The sequence below is a fragment of the Mustela erminea genome, chromosome 5 (assembly GCF_009829155.1).
Source record: "Mustela erminea isolate mMusErm1 chromosome 5, mMusErm1.Pri, whole genome shotgun sequence".
Lineage (NCBI taxonomy): Eukaryota > Metazoa > Chordata > Mammalia > Carnivora > Mustelidae > Mustela > Mustela erminea.
In genome coordinates this window covers 52,241,660-52,259,033 of record NC_045618.1, presented here as the reverse complement: position 1 = coordinate 52,259,033, position 17,374 = coordinate 52,241,660, and the positions used below count along the sequence as shown (strand labels likewise).

General features: G+C 37.2%; 1 protein-coding gene across 1 annotated transcript; it reads left to right on the top strand.

Annotated features, from left to right (window-relative positions):
* The first annotated feature begins 4,654 nt into the window (after positions 1 to 4,654).
* LOC116590090 (olfactory receptor 11G2-like) lies at positions 4,655 to 5,608 on the top strand. The gene has a single exon (XM_032341754.1). It carries the CDS (start codon positions 4,655 to 4,657, stop codon positions 5,606 to 5,608), a length of 954 nt encoding a protein of 317 aa, XP_032197645.1.
* Positions 5,609 to 17,374: the final 11,766 nt, after the last annotated feature.

Genomic DNA, 17,374 nt, shown 5'->3' with positions numbered 1-17,374 from the left:
CATTCTGGCTGGCCCCTTTCCTCTTTCCCCAACATATTACCCTTTCTTCTGCCTCTAGTTCTTGTGATTGACCTTTTTGCCAGAAATGCAATACCACAGATAGCTATACAGTTTGTTCTCTCACGTCAAGACACTGTTTAAATGTTACCTTCTCAGGATGCCTGGATGCTCAGTTGGTTAAACACCTGCCTAGGTCATGATCTCAGGCTCCTGGGATTGAGTTCTGTGTCAGGTTCCTTGCTGAGCAAGTCTGCTTCTCCCTCTATCCCTCCCTCCCTCATACTCTAACTCTCTCTCTCTCTCTCTCTCTCTCTCTCTTTTAAAAGATTTATTTATTTATTTGAGATCCCTCTCTCAAATAAATAAATAAATTATAAATAAATAAATAAATAACTCTTTTAAAAGGTAAAAAATGATAAATGTTACCTTCTCTATGAGGATTTCCTTACCACCCTAAAATCACGAAATCTCCCTATTCTAGTATTCCCTCCCCACCCCCTACTTTATTTATTTATCCATAATATTTCCTAATAATACTTCATAATTATCTTATTTATGTTACTTTAACCCACTGAGCCACCCAATGTTACTTATTTTCTGCTACCTCCAAAAGAAAATATGTACTGTGAAGACAGGGGTCCTAGGGTTGTTTCATACAATATTCCTGGGATCTTAAATATTGATCAGCATATGGCAAGTATTCAATAAATATTTGTGAAATAACAGAATGCTAATTAAATTTCTTGAGCTGCCACTTATTTCCAGCCTAAGATATAATTGACATATAACGTTATATAAGTTTAAGGTGTATAACATTAGAACATGATGATGTGATACATGTGTATATTGTGAAATAATTACAATACAGTTAGTTAATACTTCTATCACTTCACTTCACATACTTACCTTTTTTTTTCTTTTGGTGGTGAGAACACTCAAAATCTACTTCCTTAGTGACTTTCAAGTATATAACACATAGTTGTTAACTATAATCACCACACTGTGCATTAGAACTTATATATCTATATTATATATAGAATATATATATATATATATATATATATATCTTATAGCTGTAATTTTGTACCCTTTGACCAACATCACCCCATTTCCTTCATCCCCTGGTCCCTGACAATCACCATTCTAGCCCTTGTTCCCAAAAGTTTAAGCTGCCAATTCTTTCTGCTATACATAAAATGTACCTCAGATATCTGTGACAAAACTACCCCAAGTACAGATATTTGATGGTCAAAGAATGATTCCTTCTTCTTCAAAATAGATAAAGGGAACCCAATGATAGAGCTCCCAGTTGTAGCTATTATGACTTAATTATTCCCCAAAAGCCTTCAACAATACATGGCTACTAGAGAAGAAAGAAAAGATAGACTCAACTTCTATAGATTCACTATTCCCTATGGAATACTAAGAATAGGTGTTTGATTATAATGAAAATTCAAAAATTATCTATTTTGAAAAAATACAACCAAATCCTCAAGAGGATAAATCTCAAATCCCAAAAGGTCATGAGGCAAAAAAAAAAAAGTAGACATATATAACACCGTCATTTGAGCTTTCATTTTGACCATAAAAATGTGCTTTGAAACTAGAGAAAAAATACCTTGTACAATTCACTCTTTGAAATCCATGAAAGATTACAAACTGGATCATCCAATTTCTTGGAACTCCTTTACATGCCTGTTGCTCTGTGAAGTAATATTTTACGTCTGGTCTCTGACCCTCTTCTCGGCATTCATACAAGTAGTAAGTAGAAACTGTATAACATGTGAGCCACATGTGCTTGAATTTCTTGCAAAAACAATTCTATAGAAAGTGTTTTCTTATCTTTGAAAAAAATGAAAATATTTCACTAGAATGAAATGCTAACATATAAATAAAGTCCTAAAATACTAATTTCCTTGTTTCCCTGGATTCTGGAGAATATTTCTCAGTTTATATATCACTCTAAAAGATTAATAGAAAAATACATACAAAGTGGCTTAGGATTTCTAGTGAAGATGTATGTTAACTGACAGTTTGCTGCAGAAGGATTCATTTTGAAGATTTTTATTGCTTGGTGGGTAAATATGGCAAATCTCTCTTTCCAAAGATATCTTCTCTCCCAAGCCCATATATTACTTTTCAGTTCCATTACACTAATGATCCCTGGTTTAATATGGATTCTTTTTGAAGTACAAAGTTTTCAGCATGTTGCATTTTACTGTTATTTTGTTGTACATATAAGTTGTACCCTAAACTCTGGCATTGGACAATTACTATCCCCAGGAGATATTCTAAAACAAGAAGAGTGAGTATCAATAATGATTTGAAACAAATCCTATGTCAATGACCTTTCTGTAAATAAAACAATTTAACTGAAAAGGCTAACATTGGGTCCTGAGTAAAGAGGACCACAAAAATGTCTAAAGACAAAAGGACAATATAGTGGAATATTAAAAAGTTATAACATAGGAAATATAATCAATAATATTTTAATAACATACTTGGTAACAAATGGTAACTACACTTAGCATGGTGAGAATTGCAATATGTATAAAAGCATTAAATCACTATATTGTACACCTGAAGTTAATATAACATTGTATGTCAACTACACTCCAAAATACTTCTTTTAAAAAGGTATTAGGGGATATGATTTCTCAAAAGCTCTGTGTGAATGAACAAATTCTTTCTTTAAAAATATTAATTAACTGTTTTCAGAAAACCCAAAGACCCAAGGGTTAGGCTGACCTGAGCTTCTACAACCATTGCACAACCTCAGGGCAATGAGAATCTATAACTAGTCCTTCCAATCTAAACTCTGTCTCAAAGGTAAAATGAAAGGGTTAGCCATCTATGTGGTCTGACTTTTATATAAATTGGCCCAGGGCTTCTCTGACTCAAAGTCTTGGATTTCCACTTTGAAAAGTCTTCTTTGATTTATTAAATGTTCCTGATAAAGTGCAAAAATACTTCCAGGAGTGGAAAACAAAAATTCAGCAAAAATGTATTAAAAGTTTGTTAATCTCTGATTATAAGCTCCATATGCAAGATCTGTCATATTCACACAGGTGCTTCTCTAGCACTCAAAAGACCACTTAACACAATTAAGAAGCTTAATAAATATTCTGAATGAAAATATTTCACTTCATATAAAAGGTCAGAGGAAACAGACCTGAGTTTCAATGTATTTTTTTTTCTTTTTTAAGAGAGAAATCACAAGTAGACACATGTAGGCAGAGAGGCAGGCAGAGAGAGAGGGAGAAGCAGGCTCCCCGCTGAGCAGAGAGCCCAATGCAGGGCTTGATCCCAGGACCCCGGGACCATGATCCAAGCCAAAGGCAGAGGTCTAACCCACTGAGCAACCCAGGCGCCTCCTAAGTTTCAATTTAATAACAACTACATGAAATGGAAGTAGCCAGAGAGAGAAGGAAGAAGCTCCTTGTTTCAGATTTGCCCAGATAAGAAAGGCCTAGATGGCACTTAGTGAAATGTAAAATGATACCAAAGGTCTATCTAAAAGAGAAAAAGAAACACATGGAAAAGGGCTGTAGAGGAAAAATACTGACTATGGAAATCCTCACAAAAACTTAAAACCTGGGGTGCCTGTGTGGCTCAGTGGGTTAAGCCTCTGCCTTCAGGTCATGATCCCAGGGTCCTGGGATCGAGCCCTGCATCGGGCTCTCTGCTCAGCAGGGAGCCTGCTTCCCCCTCTCTCTGCCTGCTCTGCCTACCTGTGGTCTCTCTCTCTCTCTGTCAAATAAATAAATAAAATCTTAAAAAAAAAAATTTAAAACCTATTTTCCCATTTTTCTTGCAGCTACCTTGACCATGGGTTGTACTGTATAAGTATAGGCACAATTAACATGGTCACAGTGACTCAGACTAGCTGCTTTCCCTCAGGTCAATTGCCATAATGGGCATTTCTAGTTCACATATGCACATGCAAGTCTATTAAAGTAGCCAGAGCAATTTGGAGGCAAAGGTATAGAACTTTTTCTCATAGTGTACAGTGCATTCAGTTGTCTAAAAAGGAAAGGAAGCATTTTTTATACAAAATGATATGAATCCAGAAACTGGCATTAAAAAAAAGCATAAATCCCGGAATGATAGAGGTATTTTTTATTGTCACTTTAAAACACCATGAGTAAACTGGGGGAACTGAAGGTGAAAAATATCTGTTTATGTCCTATCATTGTACTACATTTATATAGATTCTTGAAGCATCTTGATTTAGTTTTTTATTATTAAGCCATTTATTAATCTTAAAAAATCAAGTACTCATAGACTGTTGAAAGAACTTCAAATGAACAGAAAGGTAGTATTGATAGTGAAGGTAAATAGGTAAAAGAGTAGAAAATAAGTAATCAGAATCACAAAGTGTGAATTGCTAGCATCTAGTCTAGCATTCTTGGGAAGGGAAAAATTTGTCTCCAATTCATGTTTTCCTTCTTTTCTATTATTGTGACTTTTTAAAATAATATATGCTCAGGGGCTAAGTCATGAAAGCCACAGATTTGTTGTTTAAACAAAAGTCTGTTTACTATTGTTTACTACTTTTTCAAATAAAAGATAGAGAATTTTGGTGTTTTTAGGAAGAACCAGCATAACCCATTAAGGTGCAATAACCAAGTCACCTCCCATGTCTTCCAGACCAATGAATGTGTCCAGCACAGAAACCACCAACTCTGTCAGCCACTTCATCCTCATGGGCTTTCCTTCAAGCCCAGAAATGCAGCTCCTCTACTTTGCACTCTTCTCAGTAGTCTACACCCTGACTCTGATGGGGAATGCAGCCATTGTCTGTGCTGTGTGGTGGGACCGGCGTCTTCATACCCCCATGTACATCTTCTTGGGGAATTTCTCTCTCCTGGAAATATGTTATGTCACCACGACTGTCCCTAATATGTTGGCCAATTTCCTGTCCACAAGCAAGTCTATCTCCTTTGTGAGCTGTTTCACACAGTTCTACTTCTTCTTCTCATTTGGGTGTGATGAGGGCTTCTTCCTTTGCATCATGGCCTTTGACAGGTACCTTGCCATCTGCCGTCCTCTATATTACCCACGCATCATGACTAAACAGCTGTACACTGGCCTTGTCATCTTTGGATGGTCAGGTGGGTTCATCCTCTTCCTAACCCCAGTTGTTCTCATTTCACAGTTGCCTTACTGTGGCCCAAATACCATCAACCATTTTGTGTGTGATCCTGTCCCATTGATGTTGCTGTCCTGTTCTGAAGACACCACCACTCAGTTCATTTACTCTACTTTCAATGTTATTTTCATGATTGGCACCTTTCTCTTTATTCTTTGCTCCTATGCTCTGGTGATTGTGGCTGTGCTACGGATGCCCTCAGCAGCAAGCAAACATAAGGCTTTCTCCACATGTGCCTCTCATCTGGCAGTTGTCACCCTGTTTTATGGCTCCATCATGGTAATGTATGTAAGTCCTGGATCACGACACCCAGTGAAAATTCAAAAATTCATCACCTTATTTTATTCTGTGATAACACCCTTCTGCAATCCTTTAATATATAGCCTCAGGAACAAGGAGATGAAGACTGCTCTGAAAAGAATCTTTAAGACTGAACATGGTATTCATAAAATCTAAGCAATAGTTGAATTCCATCTCTCAAGTGCAACTTACCTTAATAAAACTGAGTAATATATTTGTCTACAAATTCATTAAGTTTTTTTTTTACTTTTAAATTCATTAACTTTTATTAAGAAACTACTATAACAAAGACCCATTTTTTAAAATTTTTAAATTTTTAAAAAACATATAATGTATTATTAGCCCCAGGGTTACAGGTCTGTGAATCACCAGGTTTACACAATGAAGACCCATTATTATCTCAAATACCACTCACCACAAGATGCAGTAGTTTTATTTAAGAATACGTTTCAGCAATGGATTCTATTTTGCTTTGAAGTTAATATCAAGTAAGTGAAATTTTAGTACCTAAGCCCCTTAGTGTCTCTATTTGTAATTCAATCTCTAAAAAGAAGACAGAAATCTATTTTACATTTCTAAATTGAAGCAACTGGCACACATGTAATAGAGATCATAGATCACTTTGGGCATTAACGCCATATGCCAGTAATTCTCCACTGAGACATACTGACTGATAAAGAAGATTCAAATTTGAAGGAAGTCTACCTTGTCAGAGTGCAACATGTGTCTTTAAGGAAACAGACTACTGCTCACTTTGGCAGCACATATACTAAGGAAACAGACTAATAGCTTTAACTGGATAGTAATGATTTTTCAGAGTATACAAGACAAGAATTAGGAATTTAAAGTGTATTATCTACCTAGAATATAGGTAAATAATAGCTAAACATAAGGTCTAGGACATTACTCAGGGCATAATTCACCTTAGGATAAATCCAGGTAAACAACAGCTTCTGGTACCATCTGTGGTTTTAATGTTAGCACTGTGCGACTTATTTAATAGCATAAGGATCCTTTAAACTATTTAGATAAGCTTCACACTTGTCAGAATAGCTAAAATCAGAAACAAAAGAAACTAGTTTTGGCAAGGATATGAGAAAAAGAAACACTCATGCACTATTGCTGGGAATACAAACTGGCACAGACACTGCTGAAAATGGTTTGGAGGTTCTCAAAAAATTAAAGGTAGAATTACCATATGATCCAGTAATTCCAATACTAGGTATTTACCCAAAGAAAATGAAATCTCTCATTGGAAATGATATATGCACCCCTAGGTTCACTGCAGCATTATTTACAAGAGCCCAGATATGGAAGCAATCCAAGTGTCCATCCATAGGTGAATGGATAAAAGGATGTGGCATTCATATACACAATGAAATATTGCTCAATTACAAAAAAAAATGAAATCTTGCTGTTTGCAACAACATGGATGGATCTAGAGAATATAATACTAACTAAAATAAGTCAGTCAGAGAAAGACAAATACCATATTATTTCACTCACGGGTGAAATTTAAGAAACAAAACAAATGAACAAAGAAAAATAACAACAACAACAAAAAGATTCTTAAATATAGAGAACTGGTGGTTGCCAAAGGAGAGGTAAGTGAGGAGATCTGTAAAATAGGTGAAGGGGATTAAGAGTACATTTATCATGATAACCCCTGAGTCATGTATAGAACTTTTGAATCACTATACTATATACCTGAAACTACTATAACACTTTATGTTAATTATGTTCAAATTTCTTTTTCAGTATATTTAACTAGGGATTTTTCTTAGGGAGTTTTTATGACATATTACAAAGATCAACCAATATGATATTGACCCATCAATATTTTCCTGTTTAGCCTTTTGAATTTATGTAAGTATCTATGTTCACTTTTTTAAAATTTTTATTGTGTTATGTTAGTCACCATACAATACTTCATTAGTTTTTGATGTAGTGTTCCATGATTCACTGTTTACATATAACACCCAATGCTCTATGAAGTATGTGCGCTCCTTAATACCCACCACCAAGGTCACCCATCCCCTCATTCCCCTCCCCTCTAAAACCCTCAAGTTGTTTCTCAAAGTCCACAGTCTCTCATGATTCATCTCCCCTCTCATTTCCCCCACTTCACTTTTCCTTTCCTTCTCCTAATGTCCTCCGTGTTATTCCTTATGTTCACTTTAAAGGTTAACACAACTTCTGTTTTTCTGCTCTGTACCTTTAGTCAATTTTATTTTTTAATTGTTTTTAATTTTATTTTGTTTTTAAGATCTTATTTATTTATTGAGAGAGAGAGAGAGAGAGAGCAGGAGCAGGAGGGAGGGGCAGTGGAAGAGGGAGAAGCAAATTTCCAATGAGCTGGGAGCACAATGAAGGACTAGATCCCAGGACCCTGAGATCATGACCTGATCTAAAGCCAGACGCTTAACCAAAGCCACCCAGGTTTCCCTACGTTCTTTTTTAACTCCAATATAGTTAATATACAGTGGTATATTAGTTTCAGGTATACAATATAGTGATTCAACAATAGTATACATTACTCAAGTGTTCATCATAATACTGGAATTTAAAATAAAAATAAATATTTAAAAACAAGTATTTCTATATAATATTTAATTAACATTGTTGCTTTAATTATGATTTTCATTTTGTTCTGTTGCCACTTTTTTAAAAACATAACTCTCCAAGATACGATTAAGAGAAATTATTATATAATATTAAACATAATTTATAAAATCTAAATTTATAGACTTCAGGAAGTCCTTTGCTCCAAAAAGTGATGTAAAACAGCAATTGGATTTCACTTCGTAAAGAACCTAGATTGAGAATATTTGTTGAGCTTGAAAGGCAGGATTTCTGAGTTCTGGAAAAGTGGCTGTCTTTATTCTACTTCATGTAAGAAAAAAATTAAATAGCTGAATTGCCTGAAAACTACTTTATGTTGGAAGAAAATATAAACCATTTGTAACTTTGCCCAAACCAACTTCAATGGCAGGTTTGAAGTACTAATAATTTTAACATTGATTTTCATCTGTGGAGTTTAAGGAATGTCCATACCAGGTCTATTCATCTTTCTTAATTATGTAAGTACTAAGAATTAGGGAATCTTCTTTTTTTAAAGATGTATTTATTTGAGAGCGATGTGGAGGAAGGGGCAGAAGGAGAAGGAGGGAGAGAATCTCAAGCAGAGTCCTTGTTGAGTATGGAGCCTGACCAGGGCTTGATCCCATGACCCAAGATCATGATCTCAGAGGAAATCTACAGTCAGACACCTAACTGACTGAGCCACAAAGACTCCAAATTAGTGATTCTTAATAAAATATTGTGTTGATTTTTATGAAAGTATACAGTGCCTATATTTTTAGTTGTCTTCAAGTTAATTATTAACCAAATTTTTCTCACCCATATTAATTTTGCTGTCACTAGATAGAACTGCAAATTATTTGGTACATTAAGAAGAATTTCCTTAAGATATAGACCTACTTTAACTGCACCAACATCTCTTCCTTAGTTCATACCTATGATTTCATGGTGGAAGTGAAGTGAGCTTTCATAAACCAGCTAACAAAGAAGCAAAATAACCTAGGCTTGGTTCACAGATGGATTCTTTGAATATATACTTCTTCAAGCAAAAAATGTACTACTGCTACATGAGGGGTGGAGCAAATTCTCATAAAGCAAAATGCTGAAAGAAATACACTCAGTTGTCCACTTTTATATGGTAGGGGAAATGGCCTGCTACACAAGATGAGGTTATACATGACTAGTGATTATAGCAAAGAGTTTCACGGCTTGTTCAGGGACCCAGAAGGAAACAGATAGGAAAATCGGAGTCAAAGAAGTTTGAAAAGGCAGCATATGAATAGACCTATGAGAATGCGCACGAAGTATGCAAATCTTTGTGCCTCAAATCAATGCCCATCAGAGAGGGTCCTCCACAGTGGAGACATTCAACAACCAGGTAAAAAGAATGAGTAATCCAGTAAATGTCAGGCAGCTCTGATGTCTTTCACCTCAGCGCTTACACAAGGTGCCAATAAAGTGAGTGGTAGGAATAGCAGCTATACATAAACCACAAAATATGGACCTTCTCTTACTAAGGCTAGTAAAGCCACTAAGCTAGTGAGGATGCAGCCTCAGTCAGGGACCATGCTGAATCCTCAATATGGCACCATTTTTTAAGGAAACTAAGCTGCAAAAGGTAACAAATTGATTACATTCAAATTATTTTCATTATTTGTCCTTTCTATGATTGATTTTTTTTTTCCTGGATGTGGGTTTGACTTCCTTTCCTGAAGAGTCTGTCTGCACCATCCTTATGCTAATGCAATAACTGATTTACTAATTTGTGTCGCTGCATAACATTATCACTCCACAAAGTAAAACAGGCACATGATCATGAAATTCACTGGTCCTACCAGATACTGCACCATATGGAAGCAGTTACTTGATTGAATACAGGAATGCAATATTAAAGGATAACCCAGTTGATCAGCTGTCTTTGGCTCAAGTCATGATCCCAAGGTCTTAGGATCAAGTCCTACATCAGGCTCCTTACTTAGCAGGGAGCTTGCTTCTCCCTCTGCCTGCCATTGCCCCTGCTTGTGCTCTTTTTCTCTGACAAATAAATAAATAAAATATTTTTTTTATTAAGTTCCATTTATTTTATCCAATATTAAATTTGTATGTTCAGTTAACCACCATATAGTATGTCATTAGTTTTTGATGTACTGTTCAATGATTCATTAGTTGGGCATAACCCCCAGCATTCATCACAACTTTTTTTTTTATTATTTCTTTTCAGCGTAACAGTATTCATTGTTTTTGTACCACACCCAGTGCTCCATACAATCCGTGCCCTCTCTAATACCCACCATCTGGATCTCCCAACCTCCCACCCCCTGCCCCTTCAAAACCCTCAGATTGTTTTTCAGAGTCCATAGTCTCTCATGGTCCACCTCCCCTTCCAATTTCCCTCAACTCCCTTCTCCTCTCCATCTTCCCTTGTCCTCCATACTATTCATGACTTTTTTTCAAAATTAAAAAAAATAATAATAAAGGATGACCAGGATTCCTCAACCTAAGCACTACTGATATTACAGGCTAAATAATGCTTTGCTATGGGGAGCTGTCCTTTGCAATACAGAGCAGTGTCTCTGACCCCCACATACCTTTCACCTACTGGTATGACAGGTGTGACAACCAACAATGTCTCTGGACAGTGTCAAATATTTCCTGGTAGGCAGGGGGAACTGTCTCCATTTGAGAATCACTGAGGTAAACAAAGATATCAGTTTGTGGTTATACATTGAATTTGGGATTCTGTCCTACAAAAAGCACTCAACATATTTAATCAATGCCAATAAAAAGGGCTTCACCCTCAATAAGTAAAATTATAACAGTCTAAAAAAAAAAAAGTAGAAGTAAGTTTGATTCCCCATAATTTCCAGTGATTCACTTGCAGAATTTATTCTTGCTGCCTCTACAAACTTAAGTTCTGACAAATAAATCATGGGCTACCAGGATGGGAGACGAAGAAGCTTCTATGAGGGGACCAAGAATGGGTCCCATTAAACCTGAAGCTATGACTGCTTCTACTTGGAACTCTCTTGTTGGTGGACCAATAGAGAAAGGACTCACTACACCAGTCGGTATAATCTATTCTGCTTCAAAATAGGGTTGGGGGGAGTGTGTTCGGAATTGAGAGAATTACCTGGGGCTTCTTTTGGTGCTTCCAGGCCCGCTACACCACTGAACAAGAGAATGCAACATATGCAGACAGGCAAGGGCAAAACAAGCCAAAACAACCAAAGCTTGGGAATTCTGAGACAAAGATCTAAGTGATCCCAATAGGCAAACAACTTAGACTATATGCTCATCAAAGATGAGAGACATCTAAAATGGGTGATGGAAGAGGGAGATGAATCTGTGATGGTTATTCATTAACCATTCTGCATGAAGTCATCTTTGTAGATTATACTGTATTATATTTTTACAGACTGTAGGTTATTTATTTGACACAACACACACACAGAGAGAGAGAGAGAGAGTGCATAAGCACAAGCAGGAGGAGGAGAAGGAGAAGCAGGCTCCCCACGGAGTAGGGAGCCTAATGTGGGGCTTGATCCCAGGACCCTGGGATCATGACCTGAGCCAAAAGCAGCCATTTAACTGACTGAATCACTCAGGTACACTAACAGATGCTTAACTATAAAGAACAAACTGGGTTGTTGGAGGTATGTGGGGGAGGGGGGCCTAGATAGGTGATAGGTATTAAGGAGGGCGCTTGTGATGAACACTGGATTTTAAGTGATGAATCACTAAGTTCTATTCCTAAAACCATATACTATATGTTAACTAATTGGAATTTAGATTAAAACTTGAAGCTACAAAGAAATATGCATAACAATCACCTCTTTATCTTTTTAAAATACAGATTCTGGTCAATAGGTAGAGAATGGGGCATAAGATGAACATTTCTGAGAGGTTCCCAGGTGATACTGCTGCTACCGGTCTATAGACTATAATTCAAGTAGCAAAGATCTAATCATGAATACCTAAAATGTCAAAAGAGACAAGTTCCTGAATATGAATGCCTAAGAAGTCAGAATTGGGAAAATAAATGAAGGTAATAAGAGGTTTCCCAATTTACAATATTTTGTTTTGTCTCAATATCGAGTTTTTGGTGAAAATAGCTTCATTTATTCATTTATTCATTTTCTTTTTTTTAATTTTTTAATTTTTTATTTTCTATAAACATATATTTTTTATCCCCAGGGGTACAGGTCTGTGAATCACCAGGTTTACACACTTCACAGCACTCACCAAAACACATACCCTCCCCAATGTCCATAACCCCACCCCCCTTCTCCTAACCCCCCTCCCCCCAGCAACCCTCAGTTTGTTTTGTGAGATTAAGAGTCACTTAGGGTTTGTCTCCCTCCCAATCCCATCTTGTTTCATTGATTCTTCTCCTACCCACTTAAGCCCCCATGTTGCATCACCATTTACTCATATCAGGGAGATCATATGATAGTTGTCTTTCTCTGCTTGACTTATTTCGCTAAGCATGATACGCTCTAGTTCCATCCACATTGTCGCAAATGGCAAGATTTCATTTCTTTTGATGGCTGCATAGTATTCCATTGTGTATATATACCACATCTTCTTGATCCATTCATCTGTTGATGGACATCTAGGTTCTTTCCATAGTTTGGCTATTGTGGACAATTGCTGCCTAGAAAACATTCGGGTGCACGTGCCCCTTTGGATCACTATGTTTGTATCTTTAGGGTACATACCCAGTAGTGCTATTGCTGGGTCGTAGGGTAGTTCTATTTTCAACATTTTGAGGAACCTCCAAGTTGTTTTCCACAGTGGTTGCACCAGCTTGCATTCCCACCAACAGTGGAGGAGGGTTCCCCTTTCTCCGCATCCTCGCCAGCATCTGTCATTTCCTGACTTGTTGATTTTAGACATTCTAACTGGTGTGAGGTAATATCTCATTGTGGTTTTGATTTGTATTTCCCTGATGCTGAGTGATATGGAGCACTTTTTCATGTGTCTGTTGGCCATCTGGATGTCTTCTTTGCAGAAATGTCTGTTCATGTCCTCTGCCCATTTCTTGATTGGATTATTTGTTCTTTGGTGCAATTGCTGGGTCATAGGGCAGTTCTATTTTCAACATTTTGAGGAACCTCCATGCTGTTTTCCAGAGTGGCTGCACAAGCTTGCATTCCCACCAACAGTGTAGGAGGGTTCCTCTTTCTCCGCATCCTCGCCAGCATCTGTCATTTCCTGACTTGATGATTTTAGCCATTCTGACTGGTGTGAGGTGATATCTCATTGTGGTTTTGATTTGTATTTCCCTGATGCCGAGTGATATGGAGCACTTTTTCATGTGTCTGTTGGCCATCTGGATGTCTTCTTTGCAGAAATGTCTGTTCATGTCCTCTGCCCATTTCTTGATTGGATTATTTGTTCTTTGGGTGTTGAGTTTGCTTGGTTCTTTATAGATTTTGGACACTAACCCTTTATCTGATATGTAGTTTGCAAATATCTTCTCCCATTCTGTCAGCTGTCTTTTGGTTTTGTTAACTGTTTCCTTTGCTGTGCAAAAGCTTTTGATCTTGATAAAATCCCAATAGTTCATTTTTGCCCTTTCTTCCCTTGCCTTTGGTGATTTTCCTAGGAAGATGTTGATGCGGTTGAGGTCGAAGAGGTTGCTGCCTGTGTTCTCCTCAAGGATTTTGATGGAGTCCTTTCTCACATTGAGGTCCTTCATCCATTTTGAGCCTACTTTCGTGTGTGGTGTAAGGAAATGGTCCAATTTCATTTTTTTGCATGTGGCTGTCCAATTTTCCCAACACCATTGATTGAAGAGGCTGTCTTTTTTCCATTGGACTTTCTTTCCTGCTTTGTCAAAGATTAGTTGACTATAGAGTTGAGGGTCTATTTCTGGGCTTTCTATTCTGTTCCATTGATCTATGTGTCTGTTTTTGTGCCAGTACCATGCTATCTTGATGATGACGGCTTTGTAATAGAGCTTGAAGTCCGGAATTGTGATGCCACCAACTTTGGCTTTCTTTTTCAATATTCCTTTGGCTATTCGAGGTCTTTTCTGGTTCCACATAAATTTTAAGATTATTTGTCCCATTTCTTTGAAAAAGATGGATGGTACTTTGATAAGAATTGCATTAAATGTGTAGATTGCTTTAGGTAGCATAGACATTTTCACAATATTTATTCTCCCAATCCAGGAGCATGGAACATTTTTCCATTTCTTTGTGTCTTCCTCAATTTCTTTCATGAGTACTTTATAGTTTTCTGAGTATAGATTCTGTGCCTCTTTAGTTAGGTTTATTCGTAGGTATCTTATGGTTTTGGGTGCAATTGTAAATGGGATTGACTCCTTCACTTATTCATTTTCAATGTGTACTTTTTTGGGCACCTGCTATGTATTAGGAGATTTGTTATGCATTAGAGATACAGTGGTGAGCTAGGCTGAACCTGAAACACTCTTATAGAGCTTAGTATAGTATAAATATTCTGTTATAAATTCTAAATTTATAGAGAGAGAACCAAATAAATAAACATCAAATCGAAGATTCTCAGTCTCATCTAAGTCCACTCAGATGTTGCTATTCAAGTTTAGCATCCCAGTCTGTTTTAATTATATGTGACTGCATTATTATACCAAAATTTAGTGATTTAGAACAACCCAAACTATGTATTATCTCATAAAACTGCATTTACTGAATTCCGCCTGAAATTCCTTCCTCCACACAGTGTTGGCATAGGCTGTAGTTATCTGGAGACATGATTACACCTGGAATTGCCTAAAAAGATCACTTAAATAGCTTCTAGTTGTTGGCTGGAAGCTCAGCTGATTCTGTAAACTAGAGCTTCTTGGTTCTGCCCCCCAGAAGTTCCAGGAGGCAACAGCAGAAGCTACACAGCATCATTTCCCTTGTATTCTATTGATCAATATAGCTCAAAAGACCAGTTTATATATAAAGGGAGGAGAAGATACCACCTCTTGATAGGGAAATGGCAAGGTCACTTTTAAAGAGGATTTAAGATAGTTTTATTCTTTGGGACATCTTTGGAAACACGATCAACCATACAGTCCACTCTCTGATCCTGACTAAGTACGTCCCTCCCACATGTAAAATATATTCAACTTCTCCCCCAAAAGGCTCGCTTCATTATGGTAGCAGGCATTAGTCCAGAATCTTGTCATTTAAAATAACGCATGAAGTTCCTGGGTACAGTGATCTGACAAGATAACCGCAATATCCACTCCTGTTTAAAAGAAAGGAATTCCTTTCTTCTTTTTCTCCCTACCTTTATGAATAATTCATCTGTAAAGCCACCTGGTCTAGCAGAGCATAGTGGGTGTTCATGGAGTATCAGAAGGAGTGTAGGAGGGAGTATCAGAAGGAGTATCAAGGTCCAAGTGGGTTGAAGAGAGTGGAGAGGGATGGGGTAACTGGGCATGCAATTTTAGGAAGTGATAAAGTTAGAAAAGTGTTCAGTACACTGAACAGAGAGAAAGATACAATGGCATACAGAGGGATTATCACATACATTAATAAATCAATAAATTATTAGACTACTCACTTTCAGAAAAGGTACAACAAATACAGAAAGAATAAAAATTAGAATGAACCCTGTAGTGTTAGTTGGAATTGAAAGTACCAGTATAAATTCGTGGTTTTCAATATACATGAATAAATACAGAAATAAATCTGCCACTGAGAGGTCCTAGCACAGTGATGTGCCAACATCAATGAGCATACCTACTATGTTCCATTAAAAGGATCCAGGACTCTGAGAAAATAGCTGATTCCTGAGCTAGGAAACAGAAAGCACAAAATGAGCTTGGAGCATCTTCTCTGCATCAAAAAGCAAGGAAGTATTTAAAGATTTACGTGTGCCTACCAAAAGGACTTCTCATCAAATAAATCAGGGACAGCTTGGCAACAGATTTATATCTATTCAATGAAATAGGGAACTGTGAATCCTTACAAATAAATAAATGAATAAACTGAAAGTCTTATGAGGTATTTACTAAGTTTCAAAGTACCTCCTCACAATCTGCTTACTAATAAAAAGCAGAGAGACTTACTTTACAGTGAGTGAAGTGGGCTGGCAGACAACGCTTTAATCAAAGTAAAAATTACTCTAAGTGGGATGACAGAATGCAATAGATGAAAGTGGTATCTATTTCTGTCAAAGATATCTAACCAGAATTTAATCCTGAAGTATATAAAACAAACCTAGATTGAAGAACATTGTACAAAATAACTGGCCTATTAAATGTTCACAAACATTCAGGAAAAGATCCAAGAACCTAGACCTATGGAAGAGAAACTAAAGACACATGACAAATGTGGCCACCATGAAGGTATGCCATACAAATCTCCAAGGAAAAAAAATACTAATCTGCTATGAGGAAGTAGAAAGCTGATAGTCTCCAGCTTTAGTACACTTATGATTCACCACAGCATTTTTTTTTAATTTATTTGAGAGTGAGAGAGAGAGCATGAGTGTGGGGAGGGGCAGAGGGACAAAAAGACTCCCCACTAACCACAGAGTTAGAAGTGGGGCTCAATCCCAAGACCCTGAGTTCATGACCTGAGCTGAAGGCAGATGCTTAACTGAATGAACTACCCAGGTGTCCCTCACATTTAAACAAAGCCCATGTTCTTCCCACAGGCGGTCCCCAACTAAAGATGGGGTGAAGTGCCAGGCCTGAGCCAGTGAAGGAAATCTTTGAGCCAGAGTTCCCCCACAGAACTAGCTAAGACTTTCTCAGAGCTGCTTCACAGTCTGAGGTTCCTCTTCACCAATCCTCCTCCTTCCTTCCCTCTTCCTTTCTTAGGTGTCTGTTCTAGTATCTCAGTTTAAAAGCTTTCCCTGGCTGTGCCTCCTGCCTCTCCCCTTTATTTTTCACAGATGAACCCTCAGTAAACCTCATATACCTCTAACTCTGGTAGAGGTATCTACTACTTCCCAAAGGGCCCAAAATGACACTACAGCTAAATGCACTGAATAATTCTGAACTGGGTTATTTTTGCATAGACACAGGCACGCGTGCGCGCACGCACACACACACACACACACACACACGAACACTGACAAAACTATAATGAAGTTCTGAAGATTAAATGGTAGTGATGTATCCATGTTAATTTCTTGAGTTGATGATTGTATTGGGTCACATTGGAGAATACTTTTATTTCTTAGAAAGGCACATTAAAGTATTTGGGGATGATGGTTTAGGGGAAGAAAAGCCTTTTTACTATACTCTCAAGTTTTCTATAACTTTGTTTTTGTTTCAGAATGTAAAAAATGGAATCAGAAGACAAAAAGAAGTCCATTTGCCATAGTAATTCTGAAATCCACATGAGAACATGGCAC

Coding starts and splice junctions, on each gene's coding strand:
- LOC116590090 (XM_032341754.1), top strand. CDS start 4,655: ATGAATGTGTCCAGCACAGAAACCACCAACTCTGTCAGCCACTTCATC.